A 22,557-nucleotide genomic window follows, 5' to 3' on the forward strand; every position below is an offset into this window, starting at 1 on the left:
CTTCAAAGAGTACCCAGACCCACACACCAGTGAATGTCCAGTCTGCCCTGCTTAAAAACCTTTCCTGCTGTTCTGCGAAAGTCTATGTGATGGCTGTAGGTTTCTCATCTTCACTAGTACACATGTTGTCATGTCATTGACTGCACATTCCTTTCCTTTCTTCCCAGGAATATCAGTCGGCTTTGCGTGATGAAGAGGAATATATGGTAGCCAGAAACATTGAACATCAGCAAGTTCTGGCAAACATAAAAGCAGAAGAAAATGTTTTATTACATCAGAGAGAGGTAAAGTTAAATTGTTATTACATCAGAAAGAGGTAAAGTTCAATTTGTAATGACATCTGAGAGAGGTAAAGTTAAATTTGTTATTTACATCAGAGAGAGGTAAAGTTAAATTTGTTATTACATCTAAGAAAGGTAAAGTTAAATTTGATATTACATCAGAGAGAGGTTAAATTGTTATTACATCAGAGAGAGGTAAAGTTAAATTTGTTATTATATGAGAGAGGTAAAGTTAAATTTGTTATTATATCTGAAAGAGGTTAAATTTGTTATTACATCAGGGAGAGGTAAAGTTAAATATTTTGTCTATTTTATAGTTTATAAATATTTTGTGTGTTAAAGGGACGGTGGCAACACTAATGGTGTCAACATTTACGTTAAGGTTTCACGTAACGTTCAGGTTTCATGTTTAGATCAGTTTCTCACAAACTACATGTATAAGTTCTAGGTCAATGAAACTTGGTTTATAGGTGCACCTATGGATGTTCATCACAGTACACTGACAGGTAGGCGAAACATTTAATGCTGCAGAATTCTTGGTTTAGCATCTAAATACACATCATTTACAACTTCTTGCTTGAATTATCATTTTCAAAGACCCTGTAAAATTTGCCGGAATTCTTTGTCTGTCATTTTCATTCCTAGACAGTGGGCAAAACATAATTAATTAACTATTCTTTTTAGATTAATCAACAAAAACTTGCTGTTGAGGCTGAACAAAATGAAAGACAACTCAATGAAGAAAGCAGACAATTTGAGGTAACATTCTCAGCGATAAATTGATATTTAGTATCAGTCTTCATTATTAAAGTAAAAATAGTTTTAAATGTTTACACTGATATTATAATAATGATTCTTATATCTACATATTATATAGTATTAATTTAGAAAATTTATATTATACAGTGTATTTATTGGATATTAAATAAAGAATCTAATAGATTGTGATGTAGGCCATTTCAATAAAACATTTCATAGATGAACACACTTCAGTGGACAGACACATTATGTTTTTTCCTCATTTACAAGTTTTATACAACTTGCCTCATGCTTGTAAAACACGTAACACCTTGAGTTAGGTTTTCATAAAGTCAAAAGGTTTTAATGTCACTACACAGCCATACTAGACTTTAACAGTTTGATAAGCACTGGAGCCAGTAAGTGGTGTGTTCAGGCTGTCAGAAAGTGCATATGACGTATTCGTTGTTGATCTTGTGATAGCAATAGGTGATGTGTCCAGGCTGTCAGAAAGTGCATATGACGTATTCGTTGTTGATCTTGTGGTGACAGTAAGTGGTATGTCCAGGCTGTCAGAAAGTGCATATGACGTATTCGTTTTTGATCTTGTGGTGACAATAAGTGGTGTGTCCAGGCTGTCAGAAAGTGCATATGACGTATTCGTTGTTGATCTTGTGGTAGCAGTCAGTGGTGTGTCCAGGCTGTCAGAAAGTGCATATGACGTATTCGTTGTTGATCTTGTGGTGACAGTAAGTGGTGTGTCCAGGCTGTCGGAAAGTACATGTGAAGTATTCGTTGTTGATCTTGTGGTGGCAGTAAGTGGTGTGTCCAGGCTGTCGGAAAGTGCATATGATGTATTCGTTGTTGATCTTGTGGTTGCAGTCAGTGGTGTGTCCAGGCTGTCGGAAAGTGCATATGAAGTATTCGTTGTTGATCTTGTGGTGGCAGTCAGTGGTGTGTCCAGGCTGTCGGAAAGTGCATATGACGTATTCGTTGTTGATCTTGTGGTGGCAGTCAGTGGTGTGTCCAGGCTGTCGGAAAGTGCATATGACGTATTCGTTGTTGATCTTGTGGTGGCAGTAAGTGGTGTGTCCAGGCTGTCAGAAAGTGCATATGACGTATTCGTTGTTGATCTTGTGGTGGCAGTAAGTGGTGTGTCCAGGCTGTCGGAAAGTGCATATGACATATTCGTTGTTGATCTTCTGGTAGCAGTCAGTGGTGTGTCCAGGCTGTCAGAAAGTGCATATGAAGTATTCGTTGTTGATCTTGTGGTGACAGTAAGTGGTGTGTCCAGGCTGTCGGAAAGTACATATGAAGTATTCGTTGTTGATCTTGTGGTGGCAGTAAGTGGTGTGTCCAGGCTGTCGGAAAGTGCATATGATGTATTCGTTGTTGATCTTGTGGTTGCAGTCAGTGGTGTGTCCAGGCTGTCGGAAAGTGCATATGACGTATTTGTTGTTGATCTTGTGGTGACAGTAAGTGGTGTGTCCAGGCTGTCAGAAAGTGCATATGACATATTCATTGTTGATTTTGTGGTTGCAGTCAATGGTGTGTCCAGGCTGTCAGAAAGTGCATATGACGTATTCGTTGTTGATCTTGTGGTAGCAGTCATTGGTGTGTCCAGGCTGTCAGAAAGTGCATATGACGTATTCGTTGTTGATCTTCTGGTAGCAGTCAGTGGTGTGTCCAGGCTGTCAGAAAGTGCATATGAAGTATTCGTTGTTGATCTTGTGGTTGCAGTCAGTGGTGTGTTCAGGCTGTCGGAAAGTGCATATGAAGTATTCGTTGTTGATCTTGTGGTGGCAGTCAGTGGTGTGTCCAGGCTGTCGGAAAGTGCATATGACGTATTCGTTGTTGATCTTGTGGTGGCAGTCAGTGGTGTGTCCAGGCTGTCGGAAAGTGCATATGACGTATTCGTTGTTGATCTTGTGGTGGCAGTAAGTGGTGTGTCCAGGCTGTCGGAAAGTGCATATGAAGTATTCGTTGTTGATCTTGTGGTGGCAGTAAGTGGTGTGTCCAGGCTGTCGGAAAGTGCATATGACGTATTCGTTGTTGATCTTGTGGTGGCAGTAAGTGGTGTGTCCAGGCTGTCAGAAAGTGTATATGAAGTACTGTAGAATACTTTATTTTCGCGATTTAATGAAAATGGGTCAATTCGCGAACATTTATTTTCGCGAATCCCCCAACCCCCATCAATAAAAAAACGAAGTACAAATGTCAATAATTTTGTTTTAAAAACGGAACTTAGTTTTGCCGGTTGTTACGCTAATCTGTAGAACTAATCCTACATGTACACACGAGTGCTATACACATAAAACAATAGTTTTCCTGCTTTAACCAATCAAGACTTTATTGTTTACAAGTTAATAAGCTTACAGAAGGTGCTTACCGCGTGCATTTTTTTTTAATCCTTATAATTGTTATAAAAACAAAAACTGAAAACAAACGAAACGAAATTTGAAGACACACGCTGCTAGTACTCAGTAACTTAAGTTTGATTGAAACGATATTTATTGCCGTCAAAATACTAGTTCAAAACAGTTTGTGATTGGCTAACAGGCAAAAATAAAAATAAAATTGTGAAACATCTGAACATAGCCCAGTCCGGATTTTTTCACTTCCACATTTTTAATATACTGTGATAATGCATGTTTACTTCCGTCGTTGATCACGTGTAGACTCTCTTCGATGAACTGATCGCTAGCACATGCGAAAGAAAACAGCATAAAGTTTTTTAGTGTTAGTATTGTTTTATTATCATGTATGTACTTAGCATCGTGTTCTTGATTTAAAGTTTTAAACAGCTTTTGTGTTTTGTGGTTTGTTCCGTGACAGGAGGGAGCACCGCTTTGTTACTACTAGCCTCGTACATCGGAAACTAATGTGGTATAGTTGAACGAGACTACATATTTTTTTTTTTTTTGTCGGCCTTTATTTTCGCGTGGAATATATTTTCACGAATTTCATTCACACACGAAAAACGCGAAAATAAATTCCACGCGAAAATAAAGTATCTACAGTTGGTGGCAGTAAGTGGTGTGTCCAGGCTGTCGGAAAGTGCATATGACATATACGTTGTTGATCTTGTAGTGGCAGTAAGTGGTGTGTCCAGGCTGTCGGAAAGTGCATATGACGTATTCGTTGTTTATCTTGTGGTGGCAGTAAGTGGTGTGTCCAGGCTGTCGGAAAGTGCATATGACGTATTCGTTGTTGATCTTGTGGTGTCAGTAAGTGCTGTCGGAAAGTGCATATGACGTATTCGTTGTTGATCTTGTGGTGGCAGTCAGTGGTGTGTCCAGGCTGTCGGAAAGTGCATATGACGTATTCGTTGTTGATCTTGTGGTGGCAGTAAGTGGTCTGTCCAGGCTGTCGGAAAGTGCATATGACGTATTTGTTGTTGATCTTGTGGTGGCAGTAAGTGGTGTGTCCAGGCTGTCGGAAAGTGCATATGACGTATTCGTTGTTGATCTTGTGGTGGCAGTAAGTGGTGTGTCCAGGCTGTCGGAAAGTGCATATGACGTATTCGTTGTTGATCTTGTGGTGGCAGTGGGTTCCTTTTCCTTCTCTCTAGACACTTACTGAATGTGAGATTAGAAATGACTGCTGCTTAAAGAAACATTCAACATCTTCCTGTCTAGAACATGTTATTATTATGTATGTTCGACTGTTGATCAGTTTACTGCATTCAGACTAGATGACATCATTAAAAGGACAGAATATTATCATTCAATAAAACACAGAAAATGATGTCATTTTGAAGAGTCATCATATGGATGGGGGAAAAAAATGTTTTGAATTATATTATTTATATTTTTTCAATTATGAGAATTGTTTTTCATTTTAGGGGAGTTTATTTATGTGTAATTTGATACACTGTTACACATCAATAAATTCCTCACAAATAAAAAAAATAGTTGTTATATTAAAACCAATCTGGTGTAACTGTGTATTTGTAAGTGTTTGCGGCCTGATTTTAGGAGGAGATAAGCCGACTGGTTGGTGACCTGGAGAGAGAACACAGTGAACTACGGACGGCTCAGCGGCTCACCCTGGAGAGACTCAGAGAGAGACGCAACACATCGGCTCTCACCATACAGAGCTGGTTCAGAGGGTCACGGTATGTCTAGTGCAATATCCGACTTTTAAAGGCGCTCACTCTTGTTAGGCAGTTTAAAATACAGAGCTGGTTCAGAGGGTCACGGTATGTCTAGTGCAATATCCAACTTTTAAAGGTGCTGACTCTTGTTATTAGGCAGTTTAAAATACAGAGCTGGTTCAGAGGGTCACGGTATGTCTAGTGCAATATCCAACTTTTAAAGGCGCTCACTCTTGTTATTAGGCAGTTTAAAATACAGAGCTGGTTCAGAGGGTCACGGTATGTCTAGTGCAATATCCAACTTTTAAAGGCGCTCACTCTTGTTATTAGGCAGTTTAAAATACAGAGCTGGTTCAGAGGGTCACGGTATGTCTAGTGCAATATCCAACTTTTAAAGGTGCTGACTCTTGTTATTAGGCAGTTTAAAATACAGAGCTGGTTCAGAGGGTCACGGTATGTCTAGTGCAATATCCAACTTTTAAAGGTGCTGACTCTTGTTATTAGGCAGTTTAAAATACAGAGCTGGTTCAGAGGGTCACGGTATGTCTAGTGCAATATCCGACTTTTAAAGGCGCTCACTCTTGTTAGGCAGTTTAAAATACAGAGCTGGTTCAGAGGGTCACGGTATGTCTAGTGCAATATCCAACTTTTAAAGGTGCTCACTCTTGTTAGGCAGTTTAAAATACAGAGCTGGTTCAGAGGATCACAGTATGTTTAGGGCATTATCTGATTTTAAAGGTGCTGACTCTTGTTATTAGGCAGTTTAAAATACATTTCGCTATTAGTATTATACAACTTTTTTATCATTAAATTAAATATTACTTGCAACTTCTTGCTTAATTTGTTAATTTGGACAAATTGAAGTGAGAAAGGATACATATCTCGGGACCTGAGGTTAATGATTTGAGATATTTTGGTGTTTATTCCTAGATATTTGGCCTTATGGTTGTATGTTTGTCAGGTAGGGATATTTCATTCCTTTGATGTTTATTTTTAAATTCAAATTTTATTTTTATTTGCTCTGTAAGGCTGTCCCTGGCACATCTTAGCTGTTTATACAGGAAAGTAGGTTAATGGTTAGTGGTTAGTGGTTTGAGAAAGAAAGATTTTTTTTTTTTTATTTAACGACGTACTCATAACATTTTATTTATGGTTATATGGTTAAGGACCACACAGATATTAAGAAAGGAAACCCGCTGTCGCCACTTCATGGGTTACTCTTTTCAATTAGCAGCAAGGGATCTTTTATATGCACCATCCCGCAGATAGGATAGCACATACAATGGCCTTTGATATACCAGTCGTGGTGCACTGGCTGAAGCGAGAAATAGCCCAATGGGCCCACCGAGGGGGATTGATCCCAGACCGACCTCGCATGAAGCGACCGCTTTACAAATTGGCTATGTCCCGTCCATAGTGGTTTGAGAGAGACAAGTCAGTGTAGTGGTCTTACAACTCCCGACTAAACGAGTGAAATACAGTCTAGATTGACGCCAGTACCAGTCAGTGTAGTGGCCTTACAACTCCCCACTAAACGAGTGAAATACAGTCTAGATTGACGCCAGTACCAGTCAGTGTAGTGGCCTTACAACTCCCCACTAAACGAGTGAAATACAGTCTAGATTGATGCCAGTACGAGTCAGTGTAGTGGCCTTACAACTCCCCACTAAACGAGTGAAATACAGTCTAGATTACCCAGTACCAGTCAGTGTAGTGGCCTTACAACTCCCCACTAAATGAGTGAAATACAGTCTAGATTGAGCACAGTACCAGTCAGTGTAGTGACCTTACAACTCCCCACTAAAGAGTGAAATACAGTCTAGATTACGCCAGTACTAGTCAGTGTAGTGGCCTTACAACTCCCCATAAAGTGAAATACAGTCTCATTGAGCCAGTACCAGTCAGTGTAGTGGCATACACCATCCCGCAGATAGGATAGCACATACAATGGCCTTTGATATACCAGTCGTGGTACTGGCTGAAGCGAGAAATAGCCCAATGGGCCCACCGAGTCTAGATTGATCCCAGACCAGTCGCATGAAGCGACCGCTTTACAAATAAACTATGTCCCGTCCAGTCTGGTTTGAGCCAGTACAAGTCAGTGTAGTGACCTTACAACTCCCGACTAAACGAGTGAAATACAGTCTAGATTGACGCCAGTACCAGTCAGTGTAGTGGCCTTACAACTCCCGACTAAACGAGTGAAATACAGTCTAGATTGACGCCAGTACTAGTCAGTGTAGTGGCCTTACAACTCCCCACTAAACGAGTGAAATACAGTCTAGATTGACGCCAGTACCAGTCAGTGTAGTGGCCTTACAACTCCCCACTAAACGAGTGAAATACAGTCTAGATTGACGCCAGTACCAGTCAGTGTAGTGGCCTTACAACTCCCCAGTAAACGAGTGAAATACAGTCTAGATTGATGCCAGTACGAGTCAGTGTAGTGGCCTTACAACTCCCCACTAAACGAGTGAAATACAGTCTAGATTGACGCCAGTACCAGTCAGTGTAGTGGCCTTACAACTCCCCACTAAACGAGTGAAATACAGTCTAGATTGACGCCAGTACCAGTCAGTGTAGTGGCCTTACAACTCCCCACTAAACGAGTGAAATACAGTCTAGATTGACGCCAGTACTAGTCAGTGTAGTGGCCTTACAACTCCCCACTAAACGAGTGAAATACAGTCTAGATTGATGCCAGTACTAGTCAGTGTAGTGGCCTTACAACTCCCCACTAAACGAGTGAAATACAGTCTAGATTGACACCAGTACCAGTCAGTGTAGTGGCCTTACAACTCCCCACTAAGCGAGTCTAGATTGACGCCAGTACTAGTCAGTGTAGTGGCCTTACAACTCCCCACTAAACGAGTGAAATACAGTCTAGATTGACACCAGTACCAGTCAGTGTAGTGGCCTTACAACTCCCCACTAAACGAGCGAGTCTAGATTGACGCCAGTACTAGTCAGTGTAGTGGCCTTACAACTCCCCACTAAACGAGTGAAATACAGTCTAGATTGACACCAGTACCAGTCAGTGTAGTGGCCTTACAACTCACCACTAATCGAGTGAAATACAGTCTAGATTGACGCCAGTACGAGTCAGTGTAGTGGCCTTACAACTCCCCACTAAACGAGTGAAATACAGTCTAGTCAGTGTAGTGGCCTTACAACTCCCCACTAAACGAGTGAAATACAGTCTAGATTGACGCCAGTACTAGTCAGTGTAGTGGCCTTACAACTCCCCACTAAAGGAGTGAAATACAGTCTAGATTGACGCCAGTACTAGTCAGTGTAGTGGCCTTACAACTCCCCACTAAACGAGTGAAATACAGTCTAGATTGACGCCAGTACCAGTCAGTGTAGTGGCCTTACAACTCCCCACTAAACGAGTGAAATACAGTCTAGATTGACGCCAGTACCAGTCAGTGTAGTGGCCTTACAACTCCCCAGTAAACGAGTGAAATACAGTCTAGATTGATGCCAGTACGAGTCAGTGTAGTGGCCTTACAACTCCCCACTAAACGAGTGAAATACAGTCTAGATTGACGCCAGTACCAGTCAGTGTAGTGGCCTTACAACTCCCCACTAAACGAGTGAAATACAGTCTAGATTGACGCCAGTACCAGTCAGTGTAGTGGCCTTACAACTCCCCACTAAACGAGTGAAATACAGTCTAGATTGACGCCAGTACTAGTCAGTGTAGTGGCCTTACAACTCCCCACTAAACGAGTGAAATACAGTCTAGATTGACGCCAGTACTAGTCAGTGTAGTGGCCTTACAACTCCCCACTAAACGAGTGAAATACAGTCTAGATTGACACCAGTACCAGTCAGTGTAGTGGCCTTACAACTCCCCACTAAGCGAGTCTAGATTGACGCCAGTACTAGTCAGTGTAGTGGCCTTACAACTCCCCACTAAACGAGTGAAATACAGTCTAGATTGACACCAGTACCAGTCAGTGTAGTGGCCTTACAACTCCCCACTAAGCGAGTCTAGATTGACGCCAGTACTAGTCAGTGTAGTGGCCTTACAACTCCCCACTAAACGAGTGAAATACAGTCTAGATTGACACCAGTACCAGTCAGTGTAGTGGCCTTACAACTCCCCACTAAGCGAGTCTAGATTGACGCCAGTACTAGTCAGTGTAGTGGCCTTACAACTCCCCACTAAACGAGTGAAATACAGTCTAGATTGACACCAGTACCAGTCAGTGTAGTGGCCTTACAACTCCCCACTAAGCGAGTCTAGATTGACGCCAGTACTAGTCAGTGTAGTGGCCTTACAACTCCCCACTAAACGAGTGAAATACAGTCTAGATTGACGCCAGTACGAGTCAGTGTAGTGGCCTTACAACTCCCCACTAAGCGAGTCTAGATTGACGCCAGTACGAGTCAGTGTAGTGGCCTTACAACTCCCCACTAAACGAGTGAAATACAGTCTAGATTGACGCCAGTACAAGAGTGTAAAACCAGCACCTACTGGCTTCAGAACCATTACATGTAGCTTACACCACCAAGGCCGATCAAAACAGTAAGTTTTAGCCATGTGTCTTAAGACATCATACTTCCATTGTCCAGTAGGTGCTTTCTCAAGTGAGCTGTGATTGTATTTTAAAATGCTTTTAATATTAGGATACAACTGCTTCGTTGACAGTTGAAACAAATATTAGAATTGTATCTTTCAGGGTTAGGAAAATTAACTACTCATTCTTGAAGGAGAAGAGGGTGGAAAGGCAGAAATTGAAAGAGTTGAGACGAATTGAAGAACTTGATTTGGAAATGAAAAAAAGAAAGGAAGAGCTGTGGAAAGCTGAAGAAGAAAAGAGGTCAGTGTCATCAATAGGGTGTGGCATGAGCAGGGCACACCCTCTCCATTGACAAGGGGTGGGCAGTGGTAAAGTATCCGCCTGATACACGGTCAGTGTGAGATCGATCCCCATCGGTGGATCCATTGGACTATTTCTCATTCCAGCCAGTGCACCATGACTGGTATATCAATGGCCATGGTATGTGCTATCCTGTCTGTGAGATGATGCATATAAAAGATCCCTTGCTGCTAATGGAAACATGGACTATATGTCAAAATTACCAAATGTGTGACATCCAGTAGCCGGTGATTAATAAATCAGTCTGCTTTAGTGGTGACAGTAAACAAAACAAACTGCAACTTTTTAACTGTCCATTGCCAAACTAGCCATCTGCTAATTTTCATACAAAGTCGCTACAACTTTAGCATTTGGCTAATACAATTGTCTTTAAATTAGCCACTTTTGAATAACTTTCAAGAAAATACTCTAAATATGTACAAATAACAGACCAATGTGAGTCCTGCATGAGGGAGAGGGGTGCCCACCCTCCCAGTGTTTGAGATTAAAAATTTGGGGCAGTATCCCAGTTGGATACTAACATTTCAAAATCTGGTATCCCACTGAGAATTTAGTATCCCGCTTAAATGATATTCATAAATAACATTGTAACAAACTTGGACGACACTGTTACTTAACTTCACCGGTAAATGACGATTTTCATTGTTTTATCGAAACATAAAATGCAGGATTTAAAAAATCAACAACATTATATGGTATCCCGGTGGGATACTGGGTTAGTGAAGTCTGGTATCCAAAATTAAATTCTGGTATCCCCGGGATATTGGGATACCGTTAATCTCGAACTCTGCCTCCCCAATGATTATGATGGCAAAGTCTTTAAATATTTTAGTTTTAACAAGAGAAAAAAATAACATACGGTATCCAGTCCCATTCAGTGATTTGACATCAGTTATTATTTAGCCATACGGTTGTCTTGACAACTCCCATTGTGCTGTGTGCTGCAGGTGTTTGTTTCTGTGATGGGCTGGGATATAACGCAGTGGGTAGAGTGTTCACCTAACATACAGTGGGTAGAGTGTTCACCTAACATACAGTGGGTAGAGTGTTCACCTAACATACAGTGGGTAGAGTGTTCACCTGACATACAGTGGGTAGAGTGTTCACCTGACATACAGTGGGTAGAGTGTTCACCTGACATACAGTGGGTAGAGTGTTCACCTGACATACAGTGGGTCGAGTGTTCACCTGACATACAGTGGGTCGAGTGTTCACCTGACATACAGTGGGTAGAGTGTTCACCTGACATACAGTGGGTCGAGTGTTCACCTGACATACAGTGGGTCGAGTGTTCACCTGACATACAGTGGGTCGAGTGTTCACCTGACATACAGTGGGTAGAGTGTTCACCTGACATACAGTGGGTAGAGTGTTCACCTGACATACAGTGGGTCGAGTGTTCACCTGACATACAGTGGGTCGAGTGTTCACCTGACACTTACAGTGGGTAGAGTGTTCACCTAACATACAGTGGGTAGAGTGTTCACCTAACACACAGTGGGTAGAGTGTTCACCTAACATACAGTGGGTAGAGTGTTCACCTAACATACAGTGGGTCGAGTGTTCACCTAACATACAGTGGGTAGAGTGTTCACCTAACACACAGTGGGTAGAGTGTTCACCTAACACACAGTGGTAGAGTGTTCACCTAACACACAGTGGGTCGTACATGTATATGAGAGTTTCCTACATCCCACCCGGTGCTAACATACAGTGGGTAGAGTGTTCACCTAACATACAGTGGGTCGAGTGTTCACCTAACATACAGTGGGTAGAGTGTTCACCTAACATACAGTGGGTAGAGTGTTCACCTAACATACAGTGGGTAGAGTGTTCACCTAACATACAGTGGGTAGAGTGTTCACCTAACATACAGTGGGTCGTACATGTATATGAGAGTTTCCTACATCCCACCCGGTGCCTCATCACCAGTACATTCATTCATTTCCACTTATTTTGTGCTTATATCCAATCGAGGTTCAAGCACACTGTCCTGGGAACAAACCTCAGCTGTCTGGGTTGTCTGTTCAGGACAGTGAGTTAGTGGTTAGTTTGTTAGTGATTGGCAAGAGAGAAGTCGATGTAGTGGTGTTACACCTATTCGGTGGGAGCTGATACCAGGCTGCGAACCCAGTACCTACCAGACTTAAGTTCAATAGCTTAACCACAACACCACTGAGTTTGGTATGACTGGTACATCACTGCCTCCTATCTGTGGGAAAATACATAACAAATAATATTTGCTGCTGGATAGTAGGTGCAACATGTAACATGGAGGTAGTGGGTTTCCTTTCTCATTCTCAGGTGTCAAAATAACCATACATTAGACATCAAGGAGCTAAAGGGTTTGGGTGTCATTGATCAAATATTCCTTTCTCATTCTCAGGTGTCAAAATAACCATACATTAGACATCAAGGAGCTAAAGGGTTTGGGTGTCATTGATCAAATATTCCTTTCTCATTCTCAGGTGTCAAAATAACCATACACCATACATTAGACATCAAGGAGCTAAAGGGTTTGGGTGTCATTGACCAAATATTCCTTTCTCATTCTCGGGTGTCAAAATAACCATACATTAGACATCAAGGAGCTAAAGGGTTTGGGTGTCATTGATCAAATATTCCTTTCTCATTCTCAGGTGTCAAAATAACCATACATTAGACATCAAGGAGCTAAAGGGTTTGGGTGTCATTGACCAAATATTCCTTTTTCATTCTCAGGTGTCAAAATAACCATACATTAGACATCAAGGAGCTAAAGGGTTTGGGTGTCATTGACCAAATATTCCTTTCTCATTCTCAGGTGTCAAAATAACCATACATTAGACATCAAGGAGCTAAAGGGTTTGGGTGTCATTGATCAAATATTCCTTTCTCATTCTCAGGTGTCAAAATAACCATACATTAGACATCAAGGAGCTAAAGGGTTTGGGTGTCATTGACCAAATATTCCTTTCTCATTCTCAGGTGTCAAAATAACCATACATTAGACAACAAGGAGCTAAAGGGTTTGGGTGTCATTGACCAAATATTCCTTTCTCATTCTCAGGTGTCAAAATAACCATACATTAGACATCAAGGAGCTAAAGGGTTTGGGTGTCATTGATCAAATATTCCTTTCTCATTCTCAGGTGTCAAAATAACCATACATTAGACATCAAGGAGCTAAAGGGTTTGGGTGTCATTAACCAAATGTTCCTTTCTCATTTCTAAAATTGAGTCTAGAGTTATTTATTTCATTAGCTTAGCCAGTAAGCATTACACCTCAGATTTAGCTCCTATTAACTTGAGATATATGGTTTTGGTAGTGTGTGCTGTGCTCTAGTAGTGTCGTTAAACAAACTAACTTTTTTATAGTGTGTGCCATAATCTGCTTTCTAAAGCTTGATTGTTTGTTAGGCTTATTTCTTTCTAACGGAAAAATTATTGTTAATGACATTTCATTATAAATTTAGTTTCCTACAACAATTTTAACATCATAATATAATTTTGTCCTAGGAAACAAGAAGAAGATGAAAAGAGAAAAGTTGAAGAAGAAATTCAAAAGCGAAAAGAAGCAGAACTGAAGAAAAAAGAAGCAGAAAGATTAAAGAAAGAAGAAGAACGAAAGAATGAGGAGGAAGAACAAAGAAAGAAAAAAGAGGAAAAAGAAAGGAAGAGAAAAGAAGAAGAAGAAAGGAAGAAAAAAGAGGAAGAAGAAAAAAAGAGACAGGCAGAAGAAAAGAAGAAAAAAGAGGAAGAAAGGAAAGCAGAAGAAGAAAGAACAAAAGAACAAAAAAGGGAAGAAGAAAGAAAGCAGAAAGAAGAACAGAAAAGAAAGGAGGAAAAAAAAAAAGCAGAAGAAAAACTAAAAGCTGAAGAGGAAAAGAAGAAACAAGAGCAGAAGAGAAAAGAGGAGGAAGAAAGGAGGGTGGCAGAGGAAGAAAAGATAAAACAGGAAAAGAAAAAGACAGACGAAGAAAAGTTAAAACTTGCGAAAGCTCAAGAAGAAGAACTGTGTAAAGTTAAAGAAAGAGAAGAAGATAAAATGAATGTCGATAAACAAGAAGATGAACAGACAAAGAACAAACGAGATGGTTTGAAGGAAGACTCAGAAATAGCTGATGGAATAAAACTTAGCGACTATCAACCTACAGATAATAAAATTATATCCAGTGCTAATGTTGATCTCAAGACAGTCGGTGGATCGTTTGACTTCTCCCTGGTTCCTGACAGTGCCAAACTGACGCCCAGAATGAGCAGCAACAGTCTCCCATCGCACCTGGAGGCTAAACGATTGACTTGGATCCAGGAGTGTATCCCGTGGAGGTGAGTACAGGATCCTTGCGTATGTTCAGTTAGAGAGTGAACGAAGTCCAGACTCTGGACAAACCATTGGTTTTGGTTAATTGTTTTTTAATAATAACCCAATTTAACAAATAAAAAAGCTCACAGTTGTACCAGTTGTGAATCAGTTGTGGACATCTGGCCTGAATCAACATGTTAACTTGTGCTGTCATCGATTAGTGCACTTCAACCTTACAGGAACATGAACCAAACCAGTTGAGAGATATATATTAAGATCAATTATGGGTAATAAATAGGATATTAAACTTGCTACCATCTCGTATCATGTTTATGTCCCTCGTGAAATAATGTTCAATTGTCACAAGCTTTATATACTATAATTATGCAATAATAAAATAAACCATAATTGAAGTCAAAGCCAAACTAAAGGATAATATTAAGAAGATGTTGGGGAAAGCATTACTTTGTTTATTCACATTGGATGAATATTCTTTATTTCAGAGTTCACCTATACAGGTATTTGAAGTGGTTGGCTTTTAATCTCCTCATATTACTTTTCTTTACAAGTCATGTCATATTTTAGCAATATTAAATTGTTTTCACAACTTATTGTAGTTCTTATAGAAATGTGCTTAAAACACAGCGAAAGCATTCTATTGCAGTTTCTAGAATCCTTGTTTAACAGGAATCTTTTTAAAACTTTGTTACATCTGGAACAGCCATTGGGAATTTTAGTTTGGTGATTTGGAAGATTTCACTCCTTAAAAGTCTTTATTTTCTTCATGAACTTTGACTTATAGCAGATAATCTAATCTTTCTGTTCAAAATGTTTTTGGGTTTTTTTTTTAAATTCCAGCAAAGTGAGTAATGAGCCATGGAAGTTAAAACCTGGTACAAAGAAAAAGCCGCCAAGACGTCCAAGTTCTGCTAAGAAGTTGTCTCCCTTGACAGACGAGATAATCACCGTGGCGGCGAGGGCTGCCACACTGAGACAGGTATGTTCAGTTCCGTCTTATTAATGTCAGCACAATATTAAAAATATTAAATTCTGCCAGACAATTAGTAGTCTCCTACCTGTCCAGATAGAGGCAATTACAGGTTTCACCTCCATCCTGTCTGTCTGTCTGTCCCACATGTAGTTTTCCGGACCTTGTTTTGCAATGCTTCAAGATATTGTGTATGGCTTTATCATATCCTGTTACACATCAAGTTTGGCCTTCATGGCTATTTACCCATTTTTGGCAGGGTTATTGCCCCTTGAACTTAGGCAGTGTGAACATTTGTTGGACCCGTTTGGGGACATGTATTGCTTTAGCAGTACTCTCACAATGCATGTTAATGCATTTTTTGTGTTGTTATATGATCAGCAAATAAAGTTTATTGTAAAAGAGCTATGTGTATGCCATTTTTGTAACATCGTGACATTGATACCTAGAGTCCCAGACGTAAGAAACAAGTTTGGCATATCTGAAAGATATAAAACTAGAAGTGGTCCAGTTAGTCATCTCTGTGGACTCTAAGACCTTTTCCCTGTTACAGCCAATGGTCCATTATTGAAATGGTTCTGTATGGACAGGTGATAAATGACCTCTTGGTGTCACTAAAATAGAACAACTTACGTCAAAGCAATGGGTTTCTACTTTCATACGTTTTATTTTTCATCAAAGATTGGACATTATTCCAAGCTTTCTTAAGTGAGACACACCTCAGAGTTCTCAGCTAAACAAACGATTACTTGAGACTTCTTGCTGAGCTGTTATTTCATACAGATTTTACCCCAAACGATGAGTAAGCTGCTGGGTTACTTCGCTTGAGAATGTGACAGTGACATGAGTGACTATTTTAGAATCGTGCTGGTGTTTTTATTTGTGTTTCAATTCATCAGTTGATTATTTCAGCTTTATTTGTGCTTTAAATAAGTATTGCTTCTTTTTTGTTTCAAGAAATGTGGCCGTGAAGGGTTACTGTTTGTGAATGTATGTTAACAGTGTCTACGCGTTGTGTCTTTCCACTAGGTTACGATGTTTGTGAATGTATGTGAACAGTGTCTACGCGTTGTGTGTTTCCACCAGGTTACGATGTTTGTATATGTATGTGAACAGTGTCTACACGTTGTGTCTTTCTACCAGGTTACGATGTTTGTGAATGTATGTGAACAGTGTATACGCATTGTGTCTTTCCACTAGGTTATGATGTTTGTGAATGTATGTGAACAGTGTCTACGCATTGTGTCTTTCCACCAGGTTACGATGTTTGTGAATGTATGTGAACAGTGTCTACGTGTTGTCTTTCCACCAGGTTACGATGTTTGTGAATGTATGTGAATAGTGTCTACGCGTTGTGTCTTTCCACCAGGTTATGATGTTTGTGAATGTATGTGAACAGTGTCTACGTGTTGTCTTTCCACCAGGTTACGATGTTTGTGAATGTATGTGAACAGTGTCTACGCGTTGTGTCTTTCCACCAGGTTACGATGTTTGTGAATGTATGTGAACAGTGTATACGTGTTGTGTCTTTCCACCAGGTTACGATGTTTGTGAATGTATGTGAATAGTGTCTACGCGTTGTGTCTTTCCACCAGGTTACGATGTTTGTGAATGTATGTGAACAGTGTCTACGCGTTGTCTTTCCACTAGGTTACGATGTTTGTGAATGTATGTGAACAGTGTCTACGTGTTGTGTCTTTCCACCAGGTTACGATGTTTGTGAATGTATGTGAACAGTGTCTACGCGTTGTGTCTTTCCACCAGGTTACGATGTTTGTGAATGTATGTGAATAGTGTATACGCGTTGTGTCTTTCCACCAGGTTACGATGTTTGTGAATGTATGTGAACAGTGTCTACGCGTTGTGTCTTTCCACCAGGTTACGATATTTGTGAATGTATGTGAACAGTGTATACGCGTTGTGTCTTTCCACCACGATATTTGTGAATGTTATGATGTTTGTGAATGTATGTGAACAGTGTCTATGCGTTGTGTCTTTCCACCAGGTTACGATTTTTGTGAATGTATGTGAACAGTGTCTACGCGTTGTGTCTTTCCACTAGGTTACAACCGTATCACTGAGAGACCTGCCTGGTTACAGCATGATGCCGCTCGGTCAGTGCTGGGGACTCAAGTGTCTCACCATGAACAGCTGTAACCTGGTTGCCGTAGAAGGCCTGCATCAGTGTCGGCAGCTGCAGTTCCTCGACCTCAAGGTTAGTTCATCACTTTCTCCAATGTGGGAGGCACTTAACAGAAGAATTTTGAAATGTCATAATATTATACAGGCTTATAGGAACCGGCAGGGGAGGGTCAGGGTGTGTGCTCCCTCCCCTACCCCCCAACTCAACGACAATGTACTTCTGTTTATACAGGCTTATAGGAACCGGCAGGGGAGGGTCAGGGTGTGTGCTCCCTCCACTACCCCCCAACTCAACGACAATGTACTTCTGTTTATACAGGCTTATAGGAACCGGCAGGGGAGGGTCAGGGTGTGTGCTCCCTCCCCTACCCCCCAACTCAACGACAATGTACTTCTGTTTATACAGGCTTATAGGAACCGGCAGGGGAGGGTTAGGGTGTGTGCTCCCTCCCCTACCCCCCAACTCAACGACAATGTACTTCTGTTTATACAGGCTTGTAGGAACCGGCAGGGTAGGGTCAGGGTGTGTGCTCCCTCCCCTACCCCCCAACTCAACGACAATGTACTTCTGTTTATACAGGCTTGTAGGAACCGGCAGGGGAGGATCAGGGTGTGTGCTCCCTCCCCTACCCCCCAACTCAACCACAATGTACTTCTGTTTATACAGGCTTATAGGAACTGGCAGGGGAGGGTTAGGGTGTGTGCTCCCTCCCCTACCCCCCAACCCAACGACAGTGTACTTCTGTTTATACAGGCTTGTAGGAACCGGCAGGGTAGGGTCGGGGTGTGTGCTCCCTCCCCTACCCCCCAACTCAACGACAATGTACTTCTGTTTATACAGGCTTGTAGGAACCGGCAGGGGAGGGTCAGGGTGTGTGCTCCCTCCCCTACCCCCCAACTCAACGACAATGTACTTCTGTTTATACAGGCTTGTAGGAACCGGCAGGGGAGGATCAGGGTGTGTGCTCCCTCCCCTACCCCCCAACTCAACCACAATGTACTTCTGTTTATACAGGCTTATAGGAACTGGCAGGGGAGGGTTAGGGTGTGTGCTCCCTCCCCTACCCCCCAACCCAACGACAGTGTACTTCTGTTTATACAGGCTTGTAGGAACCGGCAGGGTAGGGTCGGGGTGTGTGCTCCCTCCCCTACCCCCCAACTCAACGACAATGTACTTCTGTTTATACAGGCTTGTAGGAACCGGCAGGGGAGGGTCAGGGTGTGTGCTCCCTCCCCTACCCCCCAACTCAACGACAATGTACTTCTGTTTATACAGGCTTATAGGAACCGGCAGGGGAGGGTCGGGGTGTGTGCTCCCTCCCCTACCCCCCACTCAACGACAATGTACTTCTGTTTATACAGGCTTGTAGGAACCGGCAGGGGAGGGTCAGGGTGTGTGCTCCCTCCCCTACCCCCCAACTCAACGACAATGTACTTCTGTTTATACAGGCTTGTAGGAACCGGCAGGGGAGGGTCGGGGTGTGTGCTCCCTCCCCTACCCCCCAACTCAACGACAATGTACTTCTGTTATACAGGCTTGTAGGAACTGGCAGGGGAGGGTCAGGGTGTGTGCTCCCTCCCCTACCCCCAACTCAACGACAATGTACTTCTGTGAGTATACAGGCTTATAGGAACCGGCAGGGGAGGGTCGGGGTGTGTGCTCCCTCCACTACCCCCCAACTCAACGACAATGTACTTCTGTTTATCCTTTTCGATGTAAATAAAGGTAAAAATATGGCTTGTACCTCTCACCCACTAGAAGTTGTGCCCAAGATGGAGTCAGATTCAGAATAAATCCATCGAACCCTTTTAAAACTGGTAAGAAAAATGAATGTAAAACCACTTTACCAAAATGAATTATGATATTTGTACCCCCTACCCACTAGAAGTTGTGCCCCTCCCATTCCACATCTCATTTCTACAGGCCGTAAGAATTATATTCTGAAAGAAAAACAAGTGTTTAATTCCGCATTTGAAAAGTAAACCAACTTTGGTAAACTGACTTCAAAAATGCACAAGATGGAGTTGGATTCAATTCAATAAATCCATCGGACATTTTTATCATTGTGGTGTGGAAGCTGAAGTAAAACAAGTTTACCAAAATGAGTTATGATAATTGTAATTACAGAACAACAAGGTGGAGTACGTAGACTTGAAGGACCTGGGCAGCCTGCAGGTGGTCAACTTGTCAAACAACGCCGTGTCTGTGCTGCATGGCTTCGACGGGTGTACGAACCTCCGCTGGCTCGACCTGTCACACAACCACGTCACAAGACTAGGTGAGATAGCACTCAACATGTTCATATCACAACCACGTCACAAGACTAGGTGAGATAGCATTCGACCTGTCACACAACCACGTCGCAAGACTAGGTGAGATAGCATTTGACCTGTCACACAACCACGTCACAAGACTAGGTGAGATAGCACTCAACATGTTACACAACCACGTCACAAGACTAGGTGAGATAGCACTTAACATGTTCATATCACAACCACGTCACAAGACTAGGTGAGATATCACTTGACATGTTCATATCACAACCATGTCACAAGACTAGGTGAGATAGCACTCAACATTTTCATATCACAACCACGTCACAAGTCTAGGTGAGATAGCATTCGACCTGTCACACAACGACGTCGCAAGACTAGGTGAGATAGCATTCAACCTGTCACACAACCACGTCACAAGACTAGGTGAGATAGCACTCAACATGTCACACAACCACGTCACAAGACTAGGTGAGATAGCACTTAACATGTTCATATCACAACCACATCACAAGACTAGGTGAGATATCACTTGACATGTTCATATCACAACCACGTCACAAGACTAGGTGAGATAGCACTCAACATGTTCATATCACAACCACGTCACAAGACTAGGTGAGATATCACTTGACATGTTCATATCACAACCATGTCACAAGACTAGGTGAGATAGCACTCAACATGTTCATATCACAACCACGTCACAAGACTAGGTGAGATAGCACTTGACATGTTCATATCACAACCACGTCACAAGACTAGATGAGATATCACTCAACATGTTCATATCACAAGACTAAGTGAGATATCACTCAACATGTTCATATCACAACCATGTCACAAGACTAGGTGAGATAGCACTCGACATGTTCATATCACAAGACTAGGTGAGATATCACTCGACATGTTCATATCACAACCATGTCACAAGACTAGGTGAGATAGCTCTCAACATGTTCATATCACCACGTCACAAGACTAGGTGAGATAGCTCTCAACATGTTCATATCACCACGTCACAAGACTAGGTGAGATATCACTTGACATGTTCATATCACAACCACGTCACAAGACTAGGTGAGATAACACTTGACATGTTCATATCACAACCACGTCACAAGACTAGGTGAGATATCACTTGACATGTTCATATGACAAGACTAGATGAGATAGCACTCATCATGTTCATATCACAACCACGTCACAAGACTAGGTGAGATATCACTTGACATGTTCATATGACAAGACTAGGTGAGATATCACTTGACATGTTCATATCACAACCACGTCACAAGACTAGGTGAGATATCACTTGACATGTTCATATGACAAGACTAGGTGAGATAGCACTCAACATGTTCATATCACAACCACGTCACAAGACTAGGTGAGATATCACTCAACATGTTCATATCACAACCACGTCACAAGACTAGGTGAGATATCACTCAACATGTTCATATCACAACCATGTCACAAGACTAGGTGAGATAGCTCTCAACATGTTCATATCACCACGTCACAAGACTAGGTGAGATAGCTCTCAACATGTTCATATCACCACGTCACAAGACTAGGTGAGATAGCTCTCAACATGTTCATATCACCACGTCACAAGACTAGGTCAAATAGCAATCTATATCTCAAAATTTTCATATCTCAACCACGTCACAAGACTAGGTTAGATAACTCAATTTCTCAACATTTCCAGATCACAGACCACCTCACAAGACAAACTGATGAACAGACATATGGATGGATTCCTCGATGGATGTGGATCTCGATGACTTACTGGAGGTTTGTACCTGGTTAATACAGTGCACATATATATAAATGATACTTATTGGTCAGATCCACAAACTGTGTCTACTGCAGTTCCTCGACCTGTCCACTAATAACTTACTGGAGGTTTGTACCTGGTTAATACAGTTTTAGAATAACCACCTCCAGACCACAGACCACCTCCACAAACTGTGTCTACTGCAGTTCCTTGACCTGTCCACTAATAACTTACTGGAGGTTTGTACCTGGTTAATACAGTTTTAGAATAACCACCTCCAGACCACAGACCACCTCCACAAACTGTGTCTACTGCAGTTCCTCGACCTGTCCACTAATAACTTACTGGAGGTTTGTACCTGGTTAATACAGTTTTAGAATAACCACCTCCAGACCACAGACCACCTCCACAAACTGTGTCTACTGCAGTTCCTTGACCTGTCCACTAATAACTTACTGGAGGTTTGTACCTGGTTAATACAGTTTTAGAATAACCACCTCCTCCAGACCACCTCCACAAACTGTGTCTACTGCAGTTCCTTGACCCTAATAACCTAATACACTCCAGACCACAGACCACCTCCACAAACTGTGTCTACTGCACCTGGTTAATACAGTTTTAGAATTCCTTCAGACCTGTTCCTTGACCTGTCTGCTAATAACTTACTGGAGGTTTGTACCTGGTTAATACAGTTTTAGAATAACCACCTCCAGACCACAGACCACCTCCACAAACTGTGTCTACTGCAGTTCCTCGACCTGTCCACTAATAACTTACTGGAGGTTTGTACCTGGTTAATACAGTTTTAGAATAACCACCTCCAGACCACAGACCACCTCCACAAACTGTGTCTACTGCAGTTCCTCGACCTGTCTGCTAATAACTTACTGGAGGTTTGTACCTGGTTAATACAGTTTTAGAATAACCACCTCCAGACCACAGACCACCTCCACAAACTGTGTCTACTGCAGTTCCTTGACCTGTCCACTAATAACTTACTGGAGGTTTGTACCTGGTTAATACAGTTTTAGAATAACCACCTCCAGACCACAGACCACCTCCACAAACTGTGTCTACTGCA

The 22,557-nt window shown here is 41.8% G+C and overlaps 2 protein-coding genes across 2 annotated transcripts in view; both read left to right on the forward strand.

Moving 5' to 3' along the window:
* Positions 1 to 190, forward strand: part of LOC121381798 — a 37,260-nt gene extending 37,070 nt beyond the window's left edge. Inside the window, exon 4 of the mRNA XM_041511153.1 lies at positions 168 to 190. Within this exon, the coding sequence (XP_041367087.1) occupies positions 168 to 190 (23 nt within the window). The remainder of the gene's footprint in view (positions 1 to 167) is intronic.
* Positions 140 to 22,557, forward strand: part of LOC121381799 (leucine-rich repeat and IQ domain-containing protein 1-like) — a 44,311-nt gene continuing 21,893 nt past the window's right edge. The window contains exons 1-9 of the mRNA XM_041511155.1: positions 140 to 284; positions 966 to 1,040; positions 4,997 to 5,136; positions 9,804 to 9,944; positions 13,503 to 14,312; positions 15,148 to 15,286; positions 17,340 to 17,492; positions 19,548 to 19,698; positions 22,110 to 22,147. Coding sequence (XP_041367089.1) covers positions 204 to 284; positions 966 to 1,040; positions 4,997 to 5,136; positions 9,804 to 9,944; positions 13,503 to 14,312; positions 15,148 to 15,286; positions 17,340 to 17,492; positions 19,548 to 19,698; positions 22,110 to 22,147 — 1,728 coding nt within the window. The 5' untranslated portion in view covers positions 140 to 203. The remainder of the gene's footprint in view (positions 285 to 965; positions 1,041 to 4,996; positions 5,137 to 9,803; positions 9,945 to 13,502; positions 14,313 to 15,147; positions 15,287 to 17,339; positions 17,493 to 19,547; positions 19,699 to 22,109; positions 22,148 to 22,557) is intronic.

Source organism: Gigantopelta aegis, chromosome 9 (genome assembly GCF_016097555.1).
Source record: "Gigantopelta aegis isolate Gae_Host chromosome 9, Gae_host_genome, whole genome shotgun sequence".
Classification (NCBI taxonomy): Eukaryota; Metazoa; Mollusca; class Gastropoda; order Neomphalida; family Peltospiridae; genus Gigantopelta; species Gigantopelta aegis.